The sequence below is a fragment of the Manis javanica genome, chromosome 1 (assembly GCF_040802235.1).
Source record: "Manis javanica isolate MJ-LG chromosome 1, MJ_LKY, whole genome shotgun sequence".
Taxonomy (NCBI): Eukaryota; Metazoa; Chordata; class Mammalia; order Pholidota; family Manidae; genus Manis; species Manis javanica.
The window spans coordinates 234,121,517-234,149,236 of NC_133156.1; the positions used below are offsets into that span (position 1 = coordinate 234,121,517).

Genomic DNA, 27,720 nt, shown 5'->3' on the forward strand with positions numbered 1-27,720 from the left:
CAGTGGATGCTGGTGCCTCTCATGCATGGAGTTCTGAAGGTGGCTCACAGCACAGGCACATGGCAGGGTGATGGCTCATCTTTGCTCGCTGAGCCTCTGTCATCCCAGTGGCCACCATGCAACAGCCACTCTTGGTGGAGGCTGTGGGACAGAGCCTGCTGACACTTGAAATCATGCTGGATTTGGAGACCTGAGTTCCAACTCTGCCTTTCGCTAATCAGAGGACCCTCCAAATCATCATCTCTTCGAACTTCAATTTTCTCAATAAAATGGAGTGAGTGACTGTAAAAAGTAATCAGAAATAGTAATGATAAAAAAAAAATAAAGAGTTGGGCCTTATCTTACAGTTTCAAAGCACAGACACAGCCATTCTTTTATGCCATTATTTGCTCTGTGGCCACCACATGGAACAAGCAGGAAGGACAATGGTCTCCCACTTCGCAGACAAAGAGACCGACACCCAGGGAGGACACTGGTGGCCACAAGGGAACAGTGCAGAGCTGAGGCAGGCGCAGCCCAGACCCCTTCCGCCCAAGCCTTCTGAGCATATACCAGGTGCCCAGCAGCAGGGGCTTAGGAAAGGGAACAGGAGCATGTCCTTCCACCGGGCTCCACGTTGACCTGGGACTGCCCGGGGGGAAATGGGTAACCCGCCATTCCTGGCCTGGCTCAGTCTTGTTCAGCAAGTTCGGGTGAACGGAATGATGTGACATGCAGCAGCCACGCAGAGAGCTACGTGTGGGCCAGTTTGAAAGAGGCTGTGGGGTGGGGGATGCTGAAGAGATCTTGAGGCCTGCAGAGGGGAGAGCGGGAAGAGGAGGGGAAGCCGGGGAACTAAAGGTGCCAGGGCTCCACAGCCTGGAAAGAGGTGTTCAAAGGTGCACCATTGCAAATGTAGTCGTCGGGGACACCAGTGGACTGAAGTTTCTTAGAGGACTTGCTTCAGTGAGCACATGAACAAGCATATCCATTTATGTGTAAACTGCCTTTAAAAAGCTGTGTTCCATCCACGTGCATGGGTGAGATAGTCCTACAGACATGCAAGACATCCTAGATTTTAAGGTTTGACCTTTTTATAGCTCATGTTTTCATGCTATAAATCATGAAGTTTTGTGAACTGACAGCCCTAGTTTAGGCCTGTGTCTGAATTTGTCTTGATACATTAACTGGCGATCTTACACTGTTGTAAGATGATGCTGACGGCCTGCTGCTCCTCAGACAAGGAGCCCGGCCTCCTCTAGGGTCCAAGTCCAAGCCACTGTCCTCTTCCTCCTCCCCGCAGGTGCCCAGGACACCTCGGGAAGCCCCAGGTCTGGAACTATCTCATCAGCCTGGTGTTGCAGGAGTGGGGCCGTGGGAGATTAGGTGGGCCAGACTCCACCCAAGGCCCCACTCATCCCAAAGCATCCAGGTAAGATGTATTCCGCCACCTCCCCTCCAGGTGCTGAAGGAATTGGACCAGACCTTGAGGATTTGGAGGCTGCTCAACTCCCCAACCTTTGTTGCTGTAAAGGGGAATGAGAGGTGCCAGGCCAGTTCCCCAAATCCCAGAGAAAACCATCTCCCATCCCAGGGTTCCCCCAAATCCACGCAAAGGGTCTCACCTGACCATCCACCAACTTGCTCCCAAAGCAAGCAAAACCATAATTAAACATTTCCAAATAGCTTTGGCCCTCTAGAACCAGAATCGTCCAGCCACCTCCCTAGGGTGCAGATGTACATTTAGGCTACAGGACCCTCCACATTATTAGAGTGCATGCTCCATCAGTCAGAATCCTGGAGGAGAGAAGGCTGATGAGCACCCCAACCCCGATCCCCAAGTGTGCTGATGCTTTAAGTACATTAAATGATGTCACAGAATGTGCGAGCGCACAAAGGTCTGACGGCACTCCAAAGAGAGAAGACTAGGGCAACAGAGCCTGGGTAGTATAGTCCCCAGCTAAATTCAAAAAGTTCCCATTCCCCAGTCAGTGCCACATTTATCCTTTGGGACCATTTACTGCGGGGACACCATCTTTGGTGTAAGAAGCTTCAATAGCTCATTAGCAGTCAATGTAGATGGAAATATGTAATCAGAACTTTCTCATTACTGTGTTTTTTAGAAGTCAGTATTAATAATGATTTAAGTGGTGGTCCATTGTGCTCAAAAGTTACAAGAGTCCAGTTAGCTAGTGAAACACAAAAAATACCTCTGTTATAAACTCAAATCACCGTCAGTTCACAAGCTTCAATACATCATTTTCCACCACATAACATTCATGTTAATTTGAATTTTATTAGCCCTGTACTTTTTATCTACACTTAATTTCAAATTTTGTGATTTAAAATTAAATGCATTTGGCTTGATTATTGCACAAGGGCTACTGCTTTATGCTTGCACATATCTAAATAAAACTATACAAAAATGATGTCATTCAACACTAACATTTTGAAGATGACTATTATTTGAATTGGAAAAAAATTTGCTGTATAACGTGTGTCCACTGATCATTCTTTCTAAGCCTAGAAAATGCATCTATTCAGGTACCAAAAATTGAGTCCTGTGGGAGGCCCAGATGAAAACTGTTTTATTGTATCAGAAATGATCTCTATTATCATCATCCTTTGTTTCACTGCATGAAAGCAAAAACACAAACTTTCATCCAGCACCAAGTCTCTCTCTCAATAAATCAGAGGTTCACCGCCTCACTTAATCAACAAGCGCTGTTTATTTTCAGGGTATCCCTGAAATATGAAGCAAGAAGACAAAGAAGAAAAACAAAACTATCAGGCCACTCTAGAAGGAAAAATATTAAGTTCCCAAATGAATGCATTACTTGAAAATATAAACCATTTCTTCTTAGCTTGGCTCTGTCATCCATCTCGGAAAAGGATGTTTTTACAATCAGAGCAGAAATATGACTGTCGCTCCTACATTTACATTTCTTTGTTGCAAAATGAATGTAACTTGTTCAGATTCCAGCAGCAGAGAAAGCAGTACAAGTAGTGGTTACTTTCCAAAGTGAAACTTAAAACCACAATCTCCGGTGCACAAAAGGCAGAATGAGTCACCGGAAGAGGCCACTTGCTTGCAGAACTCATTAAAGGCCATGCAGGGCTGAATGCGCTTCCTGCACCAGTGAAAAGATTGCTGGCATCAAGACAGCACCCCCTGGCCCCATGATCTGGGGGAGGAACGGAGCCATCAGAAATCTAGGCACAGCCCAGGTCTGCTATTCACATGTACTGGGCTGCCCAGCCTGGTCGCAAGCAGAGTCCCCTCCCAGCGAGGACCAACTTACCCTGAGAAGCCCAGAAAGATGGCTCAGGTTGGCATCTGTGTACCAAAGGTCACCACAGGGCCATATGACTCAATGGAGCCCCTGTTTTGGGCTCAGGGGCCTCCCCTCTCCAGCACTGTTGCTCCGGCCAGGCCAGACTGAAGTAGGTGTCCGTCACTGCATTACAGAAGCGACCTCTCGGGATCCGGCCTCAGGTATATGGTCTGGAACTTGAGTGGGCACTGGAATCCTGGGTGGATTTAAACAAAGGTTGTGGGCCCCATGCCCACTGTGACTCAATAGGTCTAGGGTAGGGCCCGAGAACTTGCATTTCTAACAAGCCCCCTGATGTTGGAGCTGTAGGCTGGAGATCACCCCTTAAGAATAAATCTAGATGGTTCTTAGACCTGAACCACAGCAGCCACAACTGCTTCCTCCTCTAAGCCAGTTAGTGATGTTTGACCTGGGCTGTGTTGACTGGAGGCACTCTGGTACCCACACAGCCCCCTCCAGGGAACTCCCCACAAGCCCACCACACACGTGGCTGATCTCCAAGGCAAGCACCATAGGGAGGGCCTTTATCAAGCAGGGACGACGTTCTTACCAAAACTGACTGTGCCCCAAGTGGCCATTTGGAGCCCGCTGATCTCCAGAGCCAGCTTCTGTCATATTCTGGTTTCCTTTGGGCACCAAGCCTTCGTGCAGTAATAGTGACACTTCACCACCTCGACTGCAGCAGGAGTTGGAAAAGGGGTCAGAAGCAGGAAGGAGACCTCAGTGGCATTTTAACCACCTTTTTGTTTTGGACAGAGACAGGATGCCCTCCTACCACCCCTGGGGCCCGCAGAAGCCAGGCAGTGCCGCTCATCTGAAGACAAAATACAGATGCACCCGGGGAGCAGGGGGGTAGAGATGGTGACAACAGAGCTCCCCTGGAACAGCTGGGGAGGGCAACACTCCTGCCCGAGTGAGGAATTTCAGATTCCAGGGGGCTTTAAATCTTTTTGAATGAGAGCTGCTTAACCTTCCCCCCATGACTGTTCCCGTCCCAGGATGGCACCAGGCAGCACGCATGACCTTCGAGGCCCAAAGCTGGTGGTCACTGACCCCACCATCAATGTTCCTTGGCTGGTTCCAAGTCTGGCAGGGTGTGTCAATTTTGAACATCAAAATAGGAAGTATTTTAAATATTGAGATGAATACAGCTGATGTTGGGGAAACTCGAGCTGCGTGGCTGGTTTCCCCTGCACGGTGAGAGCCGCCTGCACCGAATGGCAACAGCATAGCCTAGTGGCACCTCAGAAGGAAAGGTGGTGAAGGGCGGGAGCAAGTGGGGATCCCTGGCCAAAGAGTACAGTTTATTCTGATTCTTATTTTACAAAGGCCCACAGTCTGAAATCAGAGGTGGAGTTAATCTGTGATGTTCAACTAAAGGGGAGGCCTTTGTTTTATTTTCAAGATACAAGAGCATTAATTCTACAGAAGTCCAGAAATGAACTATTTGGATCTGGGCTTTATGAGGAGCTCAGCCTGCTCCCCTGTGCAGGCATCTTTAAAGCATTTAGGGACCAATACTCTTACATTTATCCCAAAAACACTTAGGCTGATGCAGGTAAATCAATAGGATGTCTGAGGCATGTCAATGATGCACAAGATCAATAGGAATTGAGTTTTCAAGTTATCTTGGTGAACTAGTCAAGCGTTCTAATTTGTTCAAAGTTTGTTATACCACAGAAGTAATGAGTCCAAAAAATGAGACCAGTGAATGTGCGGCTAGGGCACCTATATTGTTTATACCTTTCTTTCCCGCGCATTGTTCGTGTTCTGGCTGGGGAGACTGGCTAGCCTTCTAGAGCCAGCAGAGGGCCCGCTGGAGCACGCCGGTGATACACAAAGTAACCAGTCCTGGGCTGGACCTCCTCTATCTAGCCTGTGCCATATTCCTTTGTCTTAGGCATCCCAGGGCCAGGCGCCAGCCAGTAGGAGAGCACCCTTACAGCTCAGAGGCTGCTGAAATGATTCAAACCAGCCGATCCTGAGCTGTTCGTCACCCTCCCTGCCTACCTTTCCCGTGGAAACCCCAATGAAGGCCCTGGCCTAGGCTCGCCCCTCTCCAGCCACTTCGGCCTCCTTTCCACCCTCGTGCCTCCCATGAGGCTCCATGTGGAGTAGCCTGCCTCCCGTTTCAGGAATCTGAGAATGAACACCTTTGTTTTCCTGCGCCCTTCTTCTTGGCAGCTGCACCTGCCTGACCATCTCATGAGAACCCAGAACAGAACCCACTGTGTGACCACCCTGTTACCAACGACTGGGGGCCGGGCCCAGGGAGGCACCGCATGCACAGCTAACCAAGCCCTCCCTGCAGCCCCCTCCTCACAACTTCACCCCTCCTCCCTACCCTCCCAAGTGCACCAGAAGGTCAATACTGCACCAAAGGCATCAGAAAAGACTGACTCTTTTATTCCAAATATTGAACACTTCATAGGCTTAAGCATTTTTTCAATAGAGAATGATATGCTTGATACCACACATTAGAAAATCAGCAACTTAATATCTTACCAAAACTATTTAAAATCCACACACATGATTAAGTCTTTCATCAGTCTCATTTATTAAAATATTTTCTACCTTTGCACCCAGCACAACACAAAGGAGTATTACAGTGATTTTATCATTGCACAAGCAAATATAAATACAGATCAAGTGTTGTAAATAAAATATATTTAAAGGGGTAAGCCAAACATAAAATTGAAAAGGGAATTCTCTTCGCAGATGTAACCATTTCTCCAACATACCCAGTACATATTTTTCTATGTACTAAGTATATACAGTTTTTCCATCACATGTGATGAACATTTGATGACTTATCACTGTGGGTGATTCATTTCCAAAGAGCAACCTTGAAACATGTGGTCCAAACACAGCGTTCTAGCAAAATGAGCACAGGGTTACTAGGTTGGTCATAACTGTATAGATTCAGATAAACCAACTCACAAATGCATGAGTGGCAGCCCTGGCACAAATCTCATTTTCTGAAGCCACAAGCCAGGTGTGAATGTTACAGACTCTCCAGGGGTCACACTCTGGATCTGACACAGACCCAAGAGGGTGACTTTCTGGTGGAAGGTGGGCTCTATGTCAGAGTGCAGCGGTGTGGAAGCCAAAAGTGGATCAAAATTAGGAGCTCAAGGTTGCGTGCTCTCACAGCTCCATGTGGAGAGTCATCCCAGTGATGGGTGAATGGCATGAGGGATATGCTGCCAGTCTCAAAGGCAAACCCCCCAGCACAAGGGAGATGCTGTCACCTCTGCAGGCCCAGGAGCTATACTTAGGTCACAATTTAAACTTCACCCCAAAATACCTCATGACAGGAAGAATTCATTTAGCCTCTAAAGGTCAATAATGAACAAGCCCAGGGTAGTTAAGGTAAGGCTATTTTCAATTAATTTGAGTGCCTCCAAAAGGGAACTGCACAAGCACGTTCGTGTTTCTGGACCCATCTGCAGTCAACTATGTGTCTGCCTCTCTCTGTAGGGCCGCGCGGACTGCTGAGTAAAGGCCTCCACTGCCAGAGCCTGCCACCACAAGGAAGGCAGCCCCTTGGGTTTTTCTTTCATAGAAAGAGTATAATTTCATTCAACTGTTCCATTTTTTGCCTCCTCTAACTCTAACAATGCAACTTAAATAGGAAAGCACTTCAATCATTGGAGCAAAATGTTCTTTAAAAAAATAAAGCAAAATCTTTTACCAAAATAATTCTTTCACTTTTCAAATTGTTCTCTCCACAAGCCAATTTAATAAAAAAGTAAAAGAATCATTTTCTACCAGTAAAGAATGACACTCAAACTATTACTTATCCACTTGCCCTTAATTTGAGTGGAAAAGGTAAGGGAAAAGAGTATTACCCATCAAACCCAAAAGAAGGTCAGTGTCGCGAGCTATATACAAAATAAGGCTCTTTGGGTCCAACATGTGTATCTTTCTAATGTATTAATGACAGTTATAGTAGAAAGAATATGGCTAAAATGCTAATAATAGTAACCCAATCAGAGTAAAATAATAAATAATATCTACAAAGAATACAACTTCCTGAAAGTATTTTCTTAAAACTAACCAGTTTCTTTAGAGAACTCCCCTAGAAATCGGCATCATTATCATTGGGCATAAGCTCTGTTCAAGTCCACATTTTCAGCATCTCCTCACTGGATGAAAGGCTGCCGCCAGAGTGCTGAGCTGATTCAAAATACTGCCCTGGTAACATACGCTATGATCTCAACTTCAGGCATTGCAAAGTTACAAAGAGCCAAACGAAGCACATTCTAAACAAAAACATTAAGGCATAACTATTCCAGCCTTGAACCACACAAGTGGGGGGAAATATGCCAATGACATAGGTTACCTTTAACCAAAGGCATTAGAGGAGAACGTATCACCTATGCAACCGGTCAGCATATACCGCGAGGGCACATTCACGAGGCCAAGGCCCAGCACAGTGAAGCTGGAATCCCTGCAGAGACCACAGATGCCAGCGGAGTGACCCTGCACGGCCCTCCTGCCAAGCACAGAAGTCGGGCACACATGGCGTATGACCATCGGCGGGGACCCCCTGCAGCTCTATGCTTAGGTATGATGGGCGTCAACCTCACTTTAATGGTAACCAACTGCTGGGGCGGCTGGGAAGGGCACTTTCCGGCGGCTGTAAGCCCCAGCCCAGGAATGCCTTCTCCGCCATGCGCACACCTGAGGCCTTGCCCCTATACTGCACCCTCCCTATCTCACTTCCAAATGTCAGCCGCTGGGCAGGGAGCAGTGGGCGAGATGCTGCTCAACTCCCTCTGCTCTGAAGCAAATGACTGCACATCAGGCTCCATGGCTCCCAGAGCCTCTCCTTTAATGGGGGTGTGCGGTCTTCATGTGACGTCAGGAGGTTGCCTGGAACCTTTTACGCTGAGGCAGAATGTACATCCTGGTTTTCAAAAGGAGGCAGTGGCTCTCTCCAAAAGGTGAAATTACTGAAAGTGTCTGAGCAGGGGAAGTCTGACGAATGGCTTCTTTTCAGCAATGGGAAAACGTGGTCAACCACTTCACAGAGTCTCACATATCTGGAAGGAAAATGGGCAACATCATAGCGTCAGAGGGACACCCAGCCAAGTGGCATGCCCGTCATGCACCCTGAGCTGGGCCTGGAAGTCAGGAGACACCTACGAGTCCAAGGAACGGACTGCCTGCCAAGCACAAAGGAGGCCATTTGGGACTAATTCCTCACTGGTGATAGGACATCAAACAGCATGCCACCGAGGGATCAGAGAAGGCCCTGCAGGCAGGGCAGGTGGGACCTGACTTGGCACAAAGTACGGACGAAGGCAGGCAGATCAGAAGCCACAGAGGATGTGGCAGGGGCAGGCTTCCACCACAGAACTCACATGGGGCATCGGGCAGGGGAAAGTCACAGCTGAGGCACACCTTTGGAGCATCAGAGACTGCTTGCTGGGCAAGGAGAAGCCCCTGGGCCTTGGGGGTTAAAGAGGCATGGGTTTGACCTTCAGCTCTGCATTTACTAGCTGTATGATCTCCGCCAAAGGCTTCATCTCTCTAAGCCACAATTTCCTCTACTATAAAGGGAAGGAAATGAAAACTGCCACGATGAGGGTGCAAGAATTAAATAAAATAATGTACGCAGCAATAAAATGATGTATGCTGGAAGCTCAACACACTTAGTCAACAAAAATGACATGAGGAAATAATTAGCCCTGGCTAGTTATGAGCTTTAGGGAAAAAAGACTTAGCTAGACTGAGAATCAAGCACCCAGGATCTACTTCCGGTCATCTTGCTGTGTGACCTTGACCAAGTGTCTTCCCTCTCTGGGCCCCAGGCCCTTCATCTTTCTAGAGCATGCCATTGTCCAGATCAGTGTTTTTCAATGCTCCCTGCAATATCCCATCATCCTATTTCCTTAGGTATTCCCAAGAAGAGGCTGCATGTCAGTCCCTGCGGCCCACATTACAAAAGGAAAGCTGCAGTACTGAGCATGCAGTTTCAGACCCCGGGCACCTCCAACCAGAGATTCTGATGAGCCCAGGCCTCTCTGACCCTCCCCAGAATCCTCCCTGAGTGTTAACTCTCTAGTTCCAATTTGCTAAGAACTAAAACGGGCTTTCAAAATCCAAACTCCAGGAATTAGCATGCTCTGAAGCATAAAATAACTTATTAAATGAGTATGTGCATTTTACAAAGGATCCCCAAAGGGTTTAGGAGAAATATCATGCTTGCACCAAATGAGAAAAATCTCTCTTAATAGGCAAGAATTATGTCTTTCCTGGGGATTAAAACAAATTCTTAAACTACCTCCTGGCTTTAAGACCCATGCATTTGAGTTCTGTGGCTCTGGGAGGCAGCCCCTCCCTGAGGATAGCTGCTCACTGTCCGCTGCTGGGGGAACTGGGCGCCAGCTGCAAATCAACTCTCCTGTGCTGAGCCAGGGGCTGAGCTCCACTGCATGCCTCTCTCGGAAGCCCCCTCCAAGCACAGGTCCTCCAGAGCACGCAGAGCTCATGTGCTGAGGTCACAAACAATGGCAGAAAACGCTGAAGTTCAGCATCCGTCTGAAGACGTTCCACCAGATTCTCACACAGCGTCCGAGGGGCAGACACCTACTCAGCTTTGAAATGCTGGTGTATGAGGTTCCGTGTCAGAGAAGGGTGTCTTCCTGGGGAGAGTCACTCTCTCACAGGAACAACCTGTCTCCCAACCCAGTGTCAGATGACAGCATCCTTTGGCAGTATGTAACGTGTTCTCCCGTGCAGAGATCCACCCAGGCCGAGGCACGGGCAAAGCGTGCATTTTAACCCACGTCGTAGTGAATGGCAGAACCTCAAGGCCTCCTGTGCTGAGCCCGCAGGTGCCAGAATCCCTCTCTCTGTGCCCATGACAAGACCTGCTACTTGGCGGCTGCCCAGGCAGAAACCTTTGCCATTTCTGGGCAGTGTCTCATCAGCTGAGAGTTCTTTTGACCCTAAACAGAAATCTATTAGATCTCTGCCAGCCTGAGGAAACCCTTCACGTGGGCATGTGCTGCGATGGGAACGAGGGAGAGTAGGGATGGGACCCCCGCGGCTGTCAGTGTGGCCATGTAGATGGGTAGAAGCCGCAAGGAAAGGGCTAGTAAGTCAGCTCAGCTGTTGTTCCACCATCAGGAAGCACAGGGCAGATGGAGGAGGGTCGTGGCCCAGCCTCCCCTCTCTCTCCACCTCTCTGGAGAACCACTTAGGAACTGGCATGACTGAGGGGCAAGGAGGCTTGTGGATAGGCCCCAGGGCCCCTATAGCCTGCAACTGCCCCAGGAAGCTGGAGTACACTACAGCCACAAAAAGGTCATCTTGAAAGCAAAAAAATCTGCTTGAGGGGGAACCTACATCTTTCATCTTCTAAAACAAAGGAGGTGCCCAGAAGACCAATCCCTAGGAAGCCAAAAGAACCGAACTCCTCAGTCCAACTCCTTCCCATGAGTGGGCCCCAGAGGCCACCGGGGTAGCCCAGACCTGAGGGTAGGTTCCAGGTCTGCACAGATGAGGCCAAAAGAGGTGCAGCCTGCAAAACAGACAAGGCAGGGTGACACCTGTCTGCTGATGTCCCCCACTGGGCAAAGCTCCCCAACACATGGGATGAGAAAACACTCTCCACTGAAGAAGGTGGGATCCCAAAGGGAGACACATAGAAGTCCAGGAGATTCTACAGCAAGCTGGCACGCCTCGTCACAAATAGAAGCCTAATTCAGCCACTGCCTTGGGGAAACCAGGCTTCAACCAAAAGTATGAGAGGAATTCTGCAGTGTTTCTGGTGAGAATACTCTTACAGGTCAGCGTGGGGAGAGATGCATCGTTCCTCACCTTTAAATACTGCTTTGTTGGATACTTCAGTTTGGATACATTTCTAATTTGCCTTCTAGGCTTCCATACCTAACTTGGCATATTTAAACTACTAGTTTTAAAATTCATTCGACACCACTCTGTAGCAGGACCTACCTGCAAGTTTAAATTTTGACCCAGAGGGAATCTGACTTAACTCAGATTGTCCAACAATTAAGTTTTGACAAAATACAAGGAGTTAAAATATTTTTCCTTGTAGGAATTAAAGATTAAACTATGGCAAGAGGATAAAAAGACAGAGTATAAACTGTGAAACACCATTCCAAGATTAAGAGCACAATGGTCATGACACAGGACTCACACCGCGTGCGCACGGTACTCACGAGGAGATGTTGGTCTTGGCGTGTTCCTGTACAAGTTCACCTTTGGGGTTGACAGTGAATATTCTGTTCAAGGAAACTCCTACTTGTTTATATGAATACACATCCTATATGTAGCAAAGCGTTCATTAGGAAAAAAGAAGAGTACATTGTAAATACAAGTACATGGTATTTTGGATTTGAGGCAATATAAAATTTTCATTCACCTGAACTATAGTTCTAAATCCTATAGACAAAGAGTATCTCTGGATATGATACTATTAGATCAGTTTTCCATCTGGGCCTCAGTTCACACATCTATTCAAAAACTGCATTGAAGAGTAAAGAGTCCAACATGTCCCCTACGAATCTAACATTCCTTAAGGTGATTGATTCTCTGACCCATTTTCTCGGGCATGGGTTTCAAAAGCAGAATTTTCTTACTGGGAAGTTAGAACCCAACTATATCCTCCAGAAAACTGAACTTCCCAGCAAATTTGGGTAGTACAAAATCTCAAAGCATTTCTTTTACCACATGAAACAATACTCTTAAAACTTGCAACTCTGATATAATCTGTATCAACATACTTTGATATAAAAATAAAACAAAATTAAATTCAGATAAAATAGAAAATAACAAAATAACAAAAACTTGTGATGCTGAATTCACCATTGTACTAAGGATTGGCTTTTTGAGTCCCTTCTGATAGAAGGATCTATTCAATGTTCTTATTTCACTATTTGCAAGTAATTTTGGTATTTGAAGTTTCTAATCCCACATTTCAAGCTTCATGCTGAAATCTACTAACCAGCCTTCAAAGAAAACAATTACACAGGCCTTGAAATAATTTACAATCTCCTTGACTCTGGATGTAAGCAAGTGCTCTTTACCAGATATTTCTAGTAAGGATGAGAATCTGGCTTCACTTGTAGTCTAGGCCAGTCTTCAGACAACTGCTGCCAGAAAAGATAGTAATTTCAAGAGCTCTTATATACTCAATCCACTACTTACAGCCGGTCGGTTTCCAAAGGCAGCATAAAAGGGTTCTGTATTTGGAAAAAACAGGTTTTTGATGTCTGTCAAACACTGAACTTTAAATTTTTCTGGCTTCTTTTCAATCACTTCTCTGTTAAAACAAACAAATAAATAACAGATCAGCGTGAGAGGATAGCTTCATTAGCACCAAACTATTTATAAATGTCAAAGATGCCATGGCACTAAAAACATTTTCGTATCTTCAAAAGTTATTACATGTAAGTCAGTTAAACCATCCCAGAAAAGCACTAGACAAAGTGAATCTGTACTTTTCAGTCTTTCCACAAAAAAAAACTTAATGGACAAGCGCTATCACCAAAGACCTCTACCAGTCACCCAAGGAACAAAGAATTCCAGAGCACAGAAAAAGAGAGAACATCTCTGAACACATTTTATGAGGCCAGCATAATCTCAAAAACAGACCGAAAGAAGCAAAGTGCGGGCCAATCCCATATGTGAAAGTCAACGCAAAAATCCTAAATAAATACATGTATGCAAACTGACTGCAGCAGAGAACAAAAAGGTTTATTCCAGGAATGCAGTAATAATTGAATACTTTAAATCAATTAATGTAACATAACACATTAACAGATGAAAGGACAAAAAAACATGATCTTCTCATTAGATACAGACAGGGCATTTGATACAATTCAGCATCTAATCAAGACGGAAACTCTTTTTTTTTTTTTTTTTTTTTTTCCATAGGATTTTTTTTTTTTTTTTATTTGAGAGGGCATCTCTCATATTTATTGATCAAATGGTTGTTAACAACAATAAAATTCAGTATAGGGGGGTCAACGCTCAATGTACAATCATTAATCCATCTCAAGCCTAATTCTCGTCAGTCTCCAATCTTCTGAAGCATAACGAACAAGTTCTTACATGGAGAACAAATTCTTACATAGTGAATAAATTCTTACATGGTGAACAGTGCAAGGGCAGTCATCACAGAAACTTTCGGTTTTGATCACGCAATATGACCTATAAACAATCAGGTCAAATATGAATATTCGTTTGATTTTTGTACTTGATCTATATGGATACTCAAAACCTACAGCATAGGTTTTGATTCAGCGCCGCACGGCAGGTCTCAGCCAGGGCAGTGAAGTAAGATGATCATACAGGTTGTGAGGATTAGGAAGGAAGGGAAAAAAACTGTCATTATTCACAAAAACATGTCTACATGAAAAAGGACAACCTACAGATGAATTATCAGAATTAGTAAGAGTTCGTAAGATTGCCGACTATAAAATTCATGTACAAAAGAAATCGATGTATAAAAATCAACTGCATTTTCATGCATCAGAAACAATCAGGTAGAAAATATAATTCTATAAATAGAATTTTTAATATCTAATGTCTAGGAATAAACCTAATTAGATGATGTGCCAGACCTTTATGGATAAAATTATAGACTTCATTGAAATATATCAGGGAAAATCTAAATAAAGGGAAAAATATACTAGATAACTGAACTGGAAGATTCAATATTATAAGTGGATATTAACTCTCCCCAAAATGATCTATAGATTCATTGTAATTCTGATCAAACTCTCAACAGGTTTTCATCTGTATGTTTTTACAGAACTTGACTCTAATAGCTACACAGACAAGCAAAGGCCAGAAACAGAACCAGACATTTATGGACCCTTGATGTATGGCCACAATGACAATTCAAAGCAGGAGGGAAAGGCAGGATTTCAGTAAATTGTGCTGAGACAACTGAATAGCCCTATAAGGAGAAAAATAAAAACTGAAAATGAACCCTTTCTGCAGTTTATATACAAAATCAGTTCCTCTTGGGTTGGCTTGAAAGACAACACCTTTAGATTTAACATCAGAGATTATCTTTATGCCCAGAGTCAAGGAAGGTTTTCTAATACACGAAAAGCACAAACTGCAGAATAAATGATGCATTCAACTGCGTGAAACTAAGAATTTATGTTCATCAAAGGCCATAAACTAGGAAAAGATGTTTGCAGCACTTACGACAAAGGCTATGTATACAAAGCCCATAACACAGTCTCACAAATCAAAGAGAAAATGGAGAAAAGACTTGAACAGGCACTTCACAGAAGATGAACCCCAAACGGCCAATAAACATAGGAAAAAAGACATTTCATAACCACCAGAGGAGCAAAATGTAAATGGCTGACAACATGTTGGCAAGAAAGCAGAGCAAATGGGACACTTACGCACTGCTGTTGGTGCGCAAATTGGTTCGACTACTTTGGAGAACGGTTTGGAATGACCTAAGAAAGCTGCATGTGTGCAGCTGTGGCCCAGATATCCCACTCCTCAGTGTGTACTCTGGAGCAGCCACTGCACGTGTGCCCCCAGGGGACACACACAGCAGGCACTGCTTTTAATAGCAAAAAACTGGAAGTGGCTCAAGTAACCACCAACAGTAGAATGGATAAATAAACCACGGCAGTCAAACAACAGAATGCGATACAGAGGTAGAAATGAGTGACTTACAGCTACACTCAGCAATTTTGATAACATAATGTTGAGTGGAAAAGAGCCAAGCTCCAGAAGAATGTATGATCTGTTTATTATATAAAGCTCACAAATGTGCACAATTAAACATACTGGTTAGGATTACAAATACATGTGATAAAACTATTTAGAAAAGTAGAGAATGATTAACACAAGATACAGGGACAGCAGTACATCCCTTCTCGGGGACGGATGAGGGCGGTCAGGACTTAGGGGTAACAGTGCGCCCTTTCACTGTTAACTGGTTGTGGGTATGCTGGTGTTCACTGCTTGGTTATCATTTACGCTTCGCATGTATTCCAGAAACATTCTTCTGTGTCTACTCAGATGTCATTTAGATGATGGTGGTGATGACAGAGCAACCAAACTGAGCGTCAGAAGGTCCAAGGCCTCGTCCTGGCTCTGCACTGACTCCTGTGGACTCCAGAGCCCTCCTTGACACCGAAAGAGTCTTCCACCATCCCCCAACTCAGGACTATTGCAGAGAGATACATGAGCGACTACAGGATTCTAAGTCTCAAACTCCAATCCACTGGGGATTTAAACCAGCCAACTTCAACTTCCTGCTTCAGTTTCTCTCTCTCTCTCTCTCATGCACATGCACACACACACACACTCTCTCTTGCACACATACATGCTTGCACACTGCAGGAGGCGGGGAGGAAGATGTCTGCATGCACATATATAGGGTAAGCAGTGCACACTAAGGAAACGTCTCGTTGGCCCCCTGCCACTCAGTGCTTTCAAAGTGCAAGGCTCCCTGTTTGGCAGTAAGGATGCCCACGGATAAGCAATGAGGACTGTGGAGAACTGCTATGGCGAGAAGTACAGATGGCTCCTTGGCACAGCCTCTCTCTTGAATGATCTGAGTTTGCTGACAGTCACTGGTCACCCAACACATCCAGAAGACACGTTACTGTCGCTGACTACCAAGCATTATTTATTCACATCTCACAGTGGCTCAGAAAACCGTTAGGGGAAACACACTTATCTATGGATTAGGTTCTTCCTTCCCAGAGATAGAGGCCAGCCTCTTGTCGTCTAACTCCAGAATTTCAAGTCTGTCCAGTAGCCCAGAGTCATGGAAGTTTGCAGAGGCTAATTGGTCCAGCCCTGCCTCTCAGCTCAACTCATCATGACACCAGGCCATGCTTGTTAAAAGTGTACACTGCAGTAACAGGATTTATGAAAATCTTCTGAATAGCTCTGTCACCACAACAAAAGAAGGCAGGTAACTAAAAAGAATCATATAACTCAAAGCAATTTCTACTTTAATACAAGCCCCTGAACAAAAAGATTAGGTGTGTGAAACAGAGTCTCTCAACTTCTTTTTTCAGACATATTTCCTGGGATCATAGCATTTTAGAGTGAAAGGGACCCTTGAGATCACCTAATCCAACCCTCTCACTGGACAGTTGAGGAAAAGGACTCAGGAAGGAGAGGCACCCGCTCGGCACACCATCAGTCCGGCGTCAGCCAGCATCAGAGCTTGGGGCTCTTGATGCCCACTCCAGAACCCCCTCTAGTGAGAGCACCTTCTTGCCCACTGTGCTGCATGCATACCCACCCACTTTATTTTCCTTGTTTCCAACTTAGATCTAGGCGATACAATCAGAACTGTACCCAGTGAAAGTGTCTTGCTAGCGCAAGTCATTGTTCATGGCAGACTCACCCATCAGTTCTAGAACTTCTGCAGGACAACTAACACACAGAATGACTCCGCCGGAATGCCGGGCTGGAAGGACCAGGCAGTCGGCCATGGCCATCAGCAGCACCTCCGCCCCCCAAGAGGGAAGACAGCTGGGAGGCTTGTTTGGGTTTTTAAACATAACTGCTTACAAGGAATAGGTAATATATCTTGGATAATGACACTTAAATAAGGAAAAAAGTGAAAAGGATGACCCTCAATTTATTTGTAGTGGTCGGGTATGAGAGTAATAATGTCAACTTTGTACTTTGCCTAGCAAAGCCTGACTATTAACACATGCAAATGAACAGCCCGTTGCAAACTATCAAAATAACTCAGGGACAGCATTTCATGAAAATATCTGGATTTCTATTGACATCTACAATGTCATGACAGCTTTTAGGGCTTAAAATACACTCTGCCATCAAAAGGTTCTGCCTGAATTTCCTCCCCAGAATGTGAGATCTTTTACCACAGGATAAAACTTCCACTCACACAAAAGAAAGCTGGAGGGAAAAGGTGTCTGTAGAGCTCAAGGAAAAACTCAAGAGGAAGCACCAGGGCGTTTGGGCCCATCTGGATTCCTTCTGCTGCTTGCAAGGCTGGCAGCAGCTGGCACCTAATCCGGTCCTCAACTTGAGGCAGAATCATGCCAAAGCCTCTCACTGGATCTTACACACACACAACCAACCACCCTGTGGCAGGACCACTGTCCTCTTGTGACAATAGATGATGCTTTGGGAAACTGCTCTGGGCCTCAAGCTACGGAGAAGCCTAATCTTCCCCCCGCCAGCCCAGGAGGCCAGACCTGTTGCCTCAGCTGCCCTGCACAGTAAAGGGAGGAGGGCAGTCAGAAACTGGCTAGTGGTCAGTTAGAGGATGGTTAAAATAAACAGTGTGACCACAATTCTCAGAGGACAATTATTATGGGAGTCCAGGGCCAGGTAGATGATGGCAGCTGGTGGGGGGCCACTTAACCCAGACTAGGTCCCCGATTACTCACAGTCATTAAGACTCAGTCTGGCAATGCAGGGAGTGGGGAGAAGGAGGGGCAGCTGCCCACCAAAGAGGAGCAGCACGTGCACAGGCTGAAGCAGAGAACATCATTCTGGAAAACAGGGACCGTTCAACTCGACTGAGTTTGAGACTGGAGCGGAAGGCAGAGACAGGTCAGGAAGGGGACATGGTACTCAGCTAACAAATCTGGACGTGATCCCAAAAGCCAGGAGGGTGTTGACAGGCTGGCAGGGCTAGACCTGCATTTGAGGATGATTTCTCTGGCACCCACAATGGAAATACTGGTTGGAGAAAACAAGTTACCAGGCTATTCTTGCCAAATGTCCAGGGAGAAGAGACAGCTGGAACCGGGGTGCAGAGGAAGGGCGGGAAGGGACAAGCCGAGGGCCATACCTGTGCAGAGCAGAGAAGAGGCTACTCGGGCTCAGCAGCAGGGGCCCCTGGGGCAGCACCGTGCCCCTCTCGTTGACCCAGTGCAAATAGCCCCTGGTCATGTCCGCCATCCCGATGGCACGTGCAGAGCAGTAGAGAAACTTATATCCATTTCTGAAAAAGAGAAAAAGTGTTTACACTTCAGGGCGTCCCAATGGAATGGTTTTGGGTGCACAAACCCTCGTCTTTACCTGTTTCATGGAGAACAGCATTGTGCAAGTTCTTTCCCCAACAAAAGGCCACATTCTATAAAATCTTATTTTGCATCAGGAAGCACACCTGAATGCATTCCCATCACTTATCGGCACGCTCACATCCCTCACTTGGTTTAGTCCACAGAGGAACAATGCCCAGTACTTTCCTCCTGACTTACTGCTAGGGAAACAGAGGCTCGATGCACGGAACTGACCTACCTGTGACCGCTGCATTCGCCTCCCAGTCCTGCTCCAGGCTCAGGGCCACCAGCCCCTTGTGCACAGGGTCTACTGCCACCTGCCAACTCACTGACCTTACAGCTATGAGCCCATCTGCCTTACACCCGTGCCCTCCACTGGAAAACTGCCGGAAGAACAGATATACACCCTTACCTCCCTCATCTCATCCAGGAAGCAGGCCAAGCCAACACTCCCACCAAAAACACCCTTCCTCAGCTTTCCCTCTCCAGGTCAAACCCCATTTCTCTGTTTCCCTACAGCAAAATCCTTTCTAAGAGCTGCATACCTGCACTGACCCCACCTCTACTTTCTCTCCAACGGCTCTAAGCCAGCTCTTTGCCTGCCTCACTGCCCTGGCCAAGGTCTCCCATGACACTACCTTGCTAAATCCAGGCACCACTGCCCAGAGCTCATCAGACATGGTGCCCATCCTTCCTCTGGACACCGTCTCTCAGCTCCCAGGTTCTCACTGGGCTCTTATCCACCTGGCCTCTAAATGCACAAGGGCCCTGGGGTCCTCACTCCCTAGAGGATTTCCCCACTTCATGGCTTTAAATGCCAAATTCTGAACAAAAGCAGTGAAAAATATGTGCTGCTGTGATACAGTACAGATACATTTGGTCTTCGTACCCAGTTCCCGGCACAGCGCTTCCAAACCCTTGGAATTTCCTGGGTGACAGAGTCAAGAGGAACGCAGTGTATTACTCGTCATGAGCCCCTTCCATCCACACCTGAGTTTATGCTAATGAGGTGGCTCTTGGGAACGGGGCTGAGTGCCAGAGGAACCAAGGCTCCAGGGTTCAGAAAGCTTCCAGGCTGGTGACGCACACACATGCGCACCCCAACACCATGGGACGCCCCAACTTCCAGACCTCACACTACGTACCTCTTCATCTGGCTGACCATATGTATCCTTTATCATGCCCTTTATAATAAGCCAGTAAACCTAAGGGTTCCACTAACATCTATGAGCAGTTACAGCTGATTGTCAAACCTGAGAAGGGGTTGTAGGACCCCCCAGTTTGCAGCCAAGTTGGGCAGAAGTGCGGGTAAGCTGGAGACCTACCTATGGCTAGCATCTGAAGTGGGAGCAGTCTTGTGGGTCTGAGCCCTTAACTTGTGATGTCTGTTCTACTCTGGGTCATTAGTGTCAGAACTGAATTTAAATGGTAGGAAGCCTGGTTGCTGGTTGCAGGGAATTTGGGAATTACTCCATGTGAAAACCCTCCACATTTGGTGTTGGAAGTATTTGGAGTGAAAAATGGATCAGAGGATGATTATTCTATTAAACACAACTTTATTGCCTTACTTGGATATTTCACTTTTTTTAACCGTTGAAAGCCTAGTGTCCAAAATGAGATGTGATTAAATACAGAATATATACAAACTTTCAAAGGCTTAACTTATTCTAAAGAAAGAAGATTAATAAATGTTATATTGTGTGTCCAAATGACAGTATTTTAAGTATACTGGATTATATAAAATATGCTTAAAAATGTGTAAATACAATCTATAAACTGATACCTCCCAAATCTGTATTTCTAGTCCAGACCTCTCTCTTAAGTTTCCAGGCGGACACGGGCAGCTGTACCCACCTTACTCAGCAGGCGCGCATCAGGTCTCCCATGGCCAACCCACAGCAATCACACACGGCACTCTTCCCTGACTCCCCAAAGCAGGCGGCTCTCATTAATCGGGTGTTAAGCCCACTCTCAGAGGCCACCGCGGGCTTCCACCCTGCTTCACAACATCCGCCCAACCCCGCAGGCCACCACACTCTCAGCCCCAGCCTACCTTGCCCCACACCTCCAGGGCAGGAACTGTGATCTCCGCGGCTAGGCGGCCTGAACCATCTCCCTGTGTGCCCTCAATCAAGTCTCCCTCTGCATAGCACCCCCACAAAATTGAAAGCTAATCAGATCGTGCTCAAAACCCTCAATAAACTTGCCATCACGCTCAGGTACAATCCAGTTTCCTGGCCACAACCTACAAGGCCCATTAGACCTTGTCCCCCACCCCCACCCCTCACCTGCTCCACCGCTCCTGGCCCCCAACAGGTGCTCTTACCCCTCCTCCCGATCTCCACGCTCACTCCTGTCCTGGGCGCCTGCATGTGCTGTTCCTGCTGCCAGGAACACTGCTTCCCCAGGCCTGCGGGCTTTCTGGCCCCTCACCTCACCATGGTCTCTGCTCAGACACCCCCCCTCAGAGGGCCTGACCTTGTCCCTGAGCCACGAACACGCCCTCTTTGCCCTTGCCCCAGCACGGAGCCCTTGCTCGGTTGATTTCTCCTCGTGGCACTCATCACTACAATTACATGATAGTCCTTTGTCTGCTGTCCCTCTCATTGATCCCAAAGTCCCCAGAGGGTGGGGACTCTGCCTCATCCCCTGCTGTAACCCCAGAGCCAAAGACAGTGCTTGGCAAACAGCAGGCACTCAGGAAATGTTTGCTGAATGAGCGAATATAAACCATCTGACTTACTTTTCCACTGTGAAGATCCTATGCTGGCTGAAGGACTTGTCCCTAGCCTTGCCTAAAGAACTTAATGTTTTTTAAAACCGGAACAGTTTTTAAATTTTCAAATAGGACACTTTTGAGACAAAGACAATCTAGAAATATCAGCTTGTTTAGAATACAGGGATGCATCTGAAAATCAACCTTTTTATAATTGAACATCTTTGTATTTTAGCTAATTAATGCAGTCTTCAAAAAAAAAACCACTGTTTCTGGTAGAGCTCTTCACATCAAAGTCCTATAAGCTGCCACCTGCAGTGGTCGGAGATACTAATTTCATTCAAAACTTGGTTTTCAAATACATTTCATGGTCTGATCACGTCACCGTGCTGTTCTCACCACACGAAGTATTCTGCTTCAAAGGCCATGACTAAACTTATCTGGAAAATCAGCTAAGCGGTGAAATGCTTGTTGGGGGCAGCAGGGATACCCTTCCAGAGCCTTCACCCCATGAAGGCTCTCTGAAATACCAAGCGCTCCCACCAAATGAGGAGTCACCAGAGCTTCTTCCCGATGGTGGCCCTTCGGGGTAAGACCCTCACTCAGAAGGGCAGCCAGTAGCAGGACATGCTCCTTTCACCCATGCACAGACACCCAGCACACCTGCACCAGGCCCCAGGCTGGCTGGGGGTGCTGGTGGGGCCTGTCCTGTGGGAACAGAGAGCACAGCTACCGAGACAGGACACATGGCAGAGCGAAGGAGGGTGCAGGGGTCCTGGGTGGGGGAAGATGACCCCTGCCTGAGCAGAGCACGGCAAACAGAGGAGTGATACGCACCCCACCTACACCTCTGATACCCCAGCACTGGAACCGGGCTCTGGGGAAATGCCAGGGCCAAAACAAAGAACATTCATGCCCAAACTTGGTACAAACGTTTTTCTCCTCCTGCCCCCATCACTTCAGCTCTCTTAAAACATGTGGCCCAGAGAGATGGTAAAATAGCTTGGGAAGACTACCTCTGGGGGTATTTGCCAAGATAAGCTTCTAGGTGGGAGTTTCTCAACCACTGACATCTTGGATGGAGTAGTAGTTGCCGGAAGGAAGGGGAGGTCCCTCCGGTGAGGCACTTAGCACACTGGGAGGTATTCCTGGCCCCCAGCCTAGGTGCCAGCGGCATGCCCCAGTCATGATAATCAAGAACGAATCCATGGGGCAAAATCACCCTCCACTGGGAGCCACTGCTGTAGAGGAGGGGACCTCGTAGCCCCATTTGCAGTCCTAAAGGCAGAAGAATCACCTGCTACCCTAAGGCGGAAGGCTCTGAGCCAAACCCGGCCTGGTTCTCACTGACCTCAAGGCCCCCTGCCTTCTGGTGCCAGCCCGCTTTCCTGCTCACTGAGAACCGCCTGCTCGCCCTCTGCACAAGAGCCCCCCTTCCTCAACTCACCGCGCAGGGCTCACCTCTCAGCCCCCTTCTCCTGCTCCCACCTTTGATGAGCTTCCTCTCTTTCAACTCTGCTCACCTGATGGCACCCAAGTGCCGCCTTCCCGCTGAAGCTCTCCCGGATCCCTCGCCCTCCCATCAGAACCGGACTCTCCCGCATTTGTGTCTCTGGAATCCGCACCTTGGGTTCCAGAACCACTGTTGTCAGGAGAGGGCTCTTGTCCACTCCTACATGGCCGCAGCTCCCTGAAGGGAGAGGCACTGAGCACCCTACAGCCCCCAGACCAGTGAGCTGCACAGTGGGCCTGCATCAGGGGTGGCTGAGCCCTCAGGGCTGCCCAAGGCCCGGCGTGGGAAAGCATGCTCAGCCGGACGCGCACGCTGTGACTTCAGCCCCGCGGCCCCTCAGAACAGCATGCCCGGGCCAGAAGGGAACCAACAGATCACCTGGTCTAATTTCCCTATTTTCGAGATGAGGAAACCAGAGTTCAGAGGGGGGACGAGGTCTAAGGGTGCACAGTGAGCTGGCTCCTGGCTGTCGCCTGCCTAGCACCCAGGTACCCCGCCTCCCGGTCAGACCTTCTGTTCACACGATCTTCCCCCTCATGGCAGGGCCTGCTGACTGTCATGACCCAAGGAGACCAGAGGTGGAAGACGTAAAAATGCTGCAGGCCGGAGACAAACGACGCCAGAGCGCCTGCTAACAATGACTGTTGCCACCGTCAGTCAGTACAAGGGCTCCGGAGGGGACACTCCTCGGGCCACAGATGGACTGAGCTGTCCAGGGAAACACGGTCATCACGCATTCTCACCAAGTCAGGGATACCCTGGACTGGTTAAGTGTACACAACACCAAGTAAGATAGAAAATTAGAGCAATTATTGCCCAGTTTAGCCACCAAATGACCCACAGGCTCAATGATGTAGATACTTTAGGAAACAGTCCTGCTTTACCTTCCTTCTTCTTACTGAATATACTTGAATATGAGGGAGCTTCATTTTTCATCCATTTGTATTTGCTACAATTCTTCTTAACTAATAGCCAAGTAAGCTTTTTAAAATCAGGAACTGAGCGAGCCATTTTATACCCTCTCTATGAACAAGGTAACAATCAGCCTTTTCTCACGGATAATTTCTCACAGGCTGACCATATTCAAACAAGTAATTATATTCAGGAAAAATAAATAAATAAAACTGGACTCATTTTTTGTTATTTCCAGACAAGTGGCTGTCTACAAGACTGGTTTGTCCATCAGATGAGTACTGAAGTGCACAATATTTATGTGGGGTTCAAATTCAAGGAAAGCAGTGTGAAGAAAGAGTGATCAGTCCAAAAATCTTAAATTAAATGGCATCTTCTTCCTGGCACGCCAGCAGGCTAACCATTTCTCTAAATACGTCACAAGTAGGAGAGAGAAGAACGACTGGCCTCAGCAGAAGAGGGAGTCCCGACCCTGAGCACTGCTCAGTCACTGCTGTGGCTGACCGACCTCGGAGGGGACAGAGTGAGGCCCTGCCGGGGTGGGTAGTTACTCCAGCCAAGTTAACCGCAGACACCTTTCACCGAGTCCCAGCTGGGCTGGGCCCCCAGGAGAGGACTGAGGCCAGCCAGCCAGGCAGAGCTCAGTGGGCCCAGAGGAAGAGGAGAATGGGAGCTGCCTGGGGCCACCAGTTCAGACCCAGGAAAGCATCATGAGGACTGTGCCTCTGAGCCGGGCACACAGGCGGAAAAGACGAGATGCAAAAATGAAGAGGTAAAAGCACGCGAAGCTGAGGCCATCGCCTGAGCACAGAGATGGGAAAACGAAGCACGCAGCGGAGAACGCAGCCTGCAGTAGGGCAGCAAGGTCTGGGGAGAAGTAGAAGAAAATAGGAATAGCAGAAGTCTGGCACCCCAAACTGCTAGGTTGAAAGTCACACCGAGGAGTTTGCATTTCCTCCTAAAAGCGTTTGGTACTGAGCCCTGAAGGCCATGGCCGAGCTGTGTTTAAACCCACCACCCTGGGAGCCCTGAACATCGCTGCCCAATTGTCCGGGGACCACTGCAGAGACACATATCAAACTCAAAGAATAAACAAATGTCCGGCTTCTTCCTCTCAACCGAAATGAACATACAAGAGGTGCTCCATCATCCTCCCCAACAATTCTTACGCACCCTGACCCAATCGAAGAAAAGAACGGTCAGGTGTTCCTTGGTAAGCTACACAACTCTACTTTTCAAGATGATATCTTTCCTGGGAAAATCCAAGAGACACAAATCAAGACAAAAAAAAAATGCTACTGCACCTTTTTCTTCCTAACGTTACAGTAAGAACAGAAACAGATTTATGTTTCAAAACCCAAAATGAATCAGCTGTAAGCTATTCCGTGGGCTGACCCACGAGGGTTTCTTTCAACTAAAAATAGATGCAATTTTCAGTCATGCAAGTCAGGACAGCTCATGAACGGATTAATCCTCCTGAACAAAAAGGTCAGCCCCTGGTGAGGCTGTGGGGAAGACTCTGCACACATACCATCTACAAGATGGCAGGCTGGGAGGACGTCTGGCAATTCAGTAATATTGATCAAATCATTAAACGTGCTCACATTCTACTTTACAGTAAAGAAAGTACTTCCTAGTAGCCTTCTTTATTTATTTATACACTCATTCTGCATAATAAATGCTACTGCACCACTGCTGGACCAGATCAGGTGGCCGAGATACACACTGCTGGTGGGCCCACAGGGCCAGCACCGCAGCTAAAACCTGCCTGGAATTTGCACCGCTGTCACCCGAAATAAACTGCTTGGCATATAGCAGACCACCATTTCTTCATCTGATTATCTCTGGCTCTGACTGAATCACAATCCCTCCTCTAATGCTACCACTTTCTTTTCCATCAGGTTTCGATTTGTCTATTTCCGCCTTTCCTGGCTTCAGTATTAAATTCGAATTTGGAGTTGGCAGCATTCCTGCTGATCTCCCTTGCCTGAGGGGCACCCTCTCTGTGAGGCACGCTGGCCGCAAGGATCCTGCGCGCAGTGTCGTGTGCACCCCGGCCCTGCGTGGGAAGCAGAGACAAGCGCTCTGTACTTACTGGCTCACTTTGTGGTACAGCTTAGCGATACCCTGGTGGGTCCAGTCCTTCCCGAGGGTGGGCAAGATGTGGCCAAGAGTGTCTGATCTAAATAAAGACAGAAATTAAAAATTTACAAGGGCACTGCAAAAGGGGAAAAAACCCATTCTGACTCACTGTATCATAAATACCTCAAACAGAATGCAAACAAGATCCACGACTCACTTTCTGGATGGAAGGCCCCACAGTCCCGTGATCCGATGAGAATGCTCACAGAGGAATATGGTAATGCACAAAGGGAACCTTCCTCTGAGCAGGTAGCAAGTCCCTGACTTGATGCTACCCCACACTGAAAGGCCATTCTGCAAGACGCTCTTCAGAAGCTTCCACACAGGCACCAAAATCAGGGAACTGACACCCCAGATGGAAACAGCTGCCAGCCCCACTTGCAGCTCGTTGATTCTTAAGCCTCTGCGAGCAGTGCCAACTGTACTGAAAGTTGAACTACACCAGCCCCACAATCCCACAGAAAGAGGGGAGCTGAAATGGGGGCTCCAGGTCTGGGGCTCTCATGATCAGTGTAGACCTGCCTGTGGCCTGAGGCAGCCGGCCCTACCTGGTGATGGTCCCATCGATGTCAGAAATGACAACTTTATCATCCCAGTTCCACAGATAAATGGTGCCTTCGCAGCGACACGTGCCTTGATACTGTGTGGTAACACTGAAAACCACGTCATTGGGGCCATTCTTCAACTTCAAGCTTTTCTGAAAAACATGAGCCATGGGTCCTCTTGAGGAAAAAGCCCGGATTGAGGGATACGTGGCTTCTGTTCCATGAGAAGCTGCATGAGGGTCTTAAAAAAACAAACAAACAAACAAACACTGCCCTAGGCCACTGTGTGATTCTTTCTTCCTGTCTTGCTCTAGATGGCAACCTTTTTTTCCAGAATTTGGGAAACCTGACCACCAGCTCTCCCACAGGCCCACCTGGAATGCAGCTCACCCCACTCTCTATGGGGATGCATGACAGGCCACATGGCTTGCCACCCTGAATCACAGTCTCACGACAGGACATGTACAACCCCATGAGGAAATGAGGGGCCACAACGGGGGCGGCAAGGCCAAGTGTGGAAATACATTTCCCTAAGCAGCTGTGTTTACGGCAGGAAAGCAGCCTCAGTGAGGCGTACCCAGAGGCAGGGACGCACAGGAACCGCATCAGAAAGTAAATTACTTGTGGCAGTTTTGCATCTCTTTGCTGGGACCCTCCAATGCATGCCAGCTGGCTGCCTGACTCAGTTTCCCCCAGCACTGCTGGCCAGAGCTGTGTGCCATGTGGCTGCCCTGGGACAGCCACACTGCAGGGACACACTCGAGGCATTAGGTGGGTGTCTGGGCCTGACCATTTTCCCTTCTAGTGAAACACAATTACAACTGAGCCTGGCCCCCAACTAGCCCTTAGGATAAAAGCAAAAGAGCAGGGGCGCTTACTCACTGTCTGATCACAGTAAACAGGTCCAGGGAAGGAAGTTCCAATCCAAACCAGGGTAACACCCGCATGAAAAAGGACATGGTAACCAAGAGGGCCCCCTGCTACCTGAAAATGTCTAAATCTCATCTCTCAAGTGATTGATTCCCCCAACTTAGGAGATGCATTTGAGTTAGCAAACATGTCTCTAAAAGTGGAAGCAGCCCTGGCAGATCTGGATCTATCGTCATGTACACCTCAGGATAAATTAGCTCCATCAGGCTATTCCCTCCAACAAGGGGAAGCAGGCACCTTCGGGGCTGTGTCAGGGAAGACAAAGGGTAAGTGATACAAGAGGCCGGTACCGATGGAATTGATGTTGGCACACACACAGGGTGCCAAAGGCAGGGAGTGGGGGACAGTGGACAGGAGGGACACCCAGACCATAAAACCCACCCAGGCTGGGTGGCCAGTGCCCACAAACGTGGCCAGGGAAGAACAGGACACTCACGAGCTGCTCTGAAGTGAGCCGGAGGGTCTTCTTGTAGCTGACGTTGGACAGCAGGGAGAAGTGGCTTGCACTTGATGGCTTGGCAGCTGCATGCTCCTCATCACTGGAAGATGATTCATGCTTTATTCTGGAACACACAGTGATGTAATCACCAATTAGGAAATGCATTTGAGTAGCCATTAAAAATGCATTAGG

General features: G+C 47.6%; 1 protein-coding gene and 1 long non-coding RNA gene across 11 annotated transcripts in view; both read right to left on the bottom strand.

Annotated features, from left to right (window-relative positions):
• Positions 1-2,695: 2,695 nt before the first annotated feature.
• Positions 2,696-4,164, bottom strand: LOC140844425 (uncharacterized). The gene is made up of 3 exons (XR_012122679.1): positions 3,865-4,164; positions 3,282-3,510; positions 2,696-3,164 (listed from the first exon to the last, which is right to left on the bottom strand). It is a non-coding gene; the product is annotated as an uncharacterized lncRNA (long non-coding RNA).
• Positions 4,165-5,847: 1,683 nt separating this feature from the next.
• Positions 5,848-27,720, bottom strand: part of LPIN1 (lipin 1) — a 99,699-nt gene continuing 77,826 nt past the window's right edge. For 9 of the 10 annotated variants that reach the window (XM_073216398.1, XM_073216392.1, XM_073216425.1 and 6 more), the window contains 7 exons: positions 27,526-27,652; positions 26,163-26,311; positions 25,568-25,654; positions 18,118-18,270; positions 12,498-12,612; positions 11,510-11,613; positions 5,848-8,362 (listed from right to left, as the gene is read on the bottom strand). In XM_073216398.1, coding sequence (XP_073072499.1) covers positions 8,203-8,362; positions 11,510-11,613; positions 12,498-12,612; positions 18,118-18,270; positions 25,568-25,654; positions 26,163-26,311; positions 27,526-27,652 — 895 coding nt within the window. In that variant the 3' untranslated portion in view covers positions 5,848-8,202. Of the gene's footprint in view, positions 8,363-11,509; positions 11,614-12,497; positions 12,613-18,117; positions 18,271-25,567; positions 25,655-26,162; positions 26,401-27,525; positions 27,653-27,720 lie in introns of those variants that run through there. The other variant, XM_073216443.1, reaches the window with a different exon arrangement.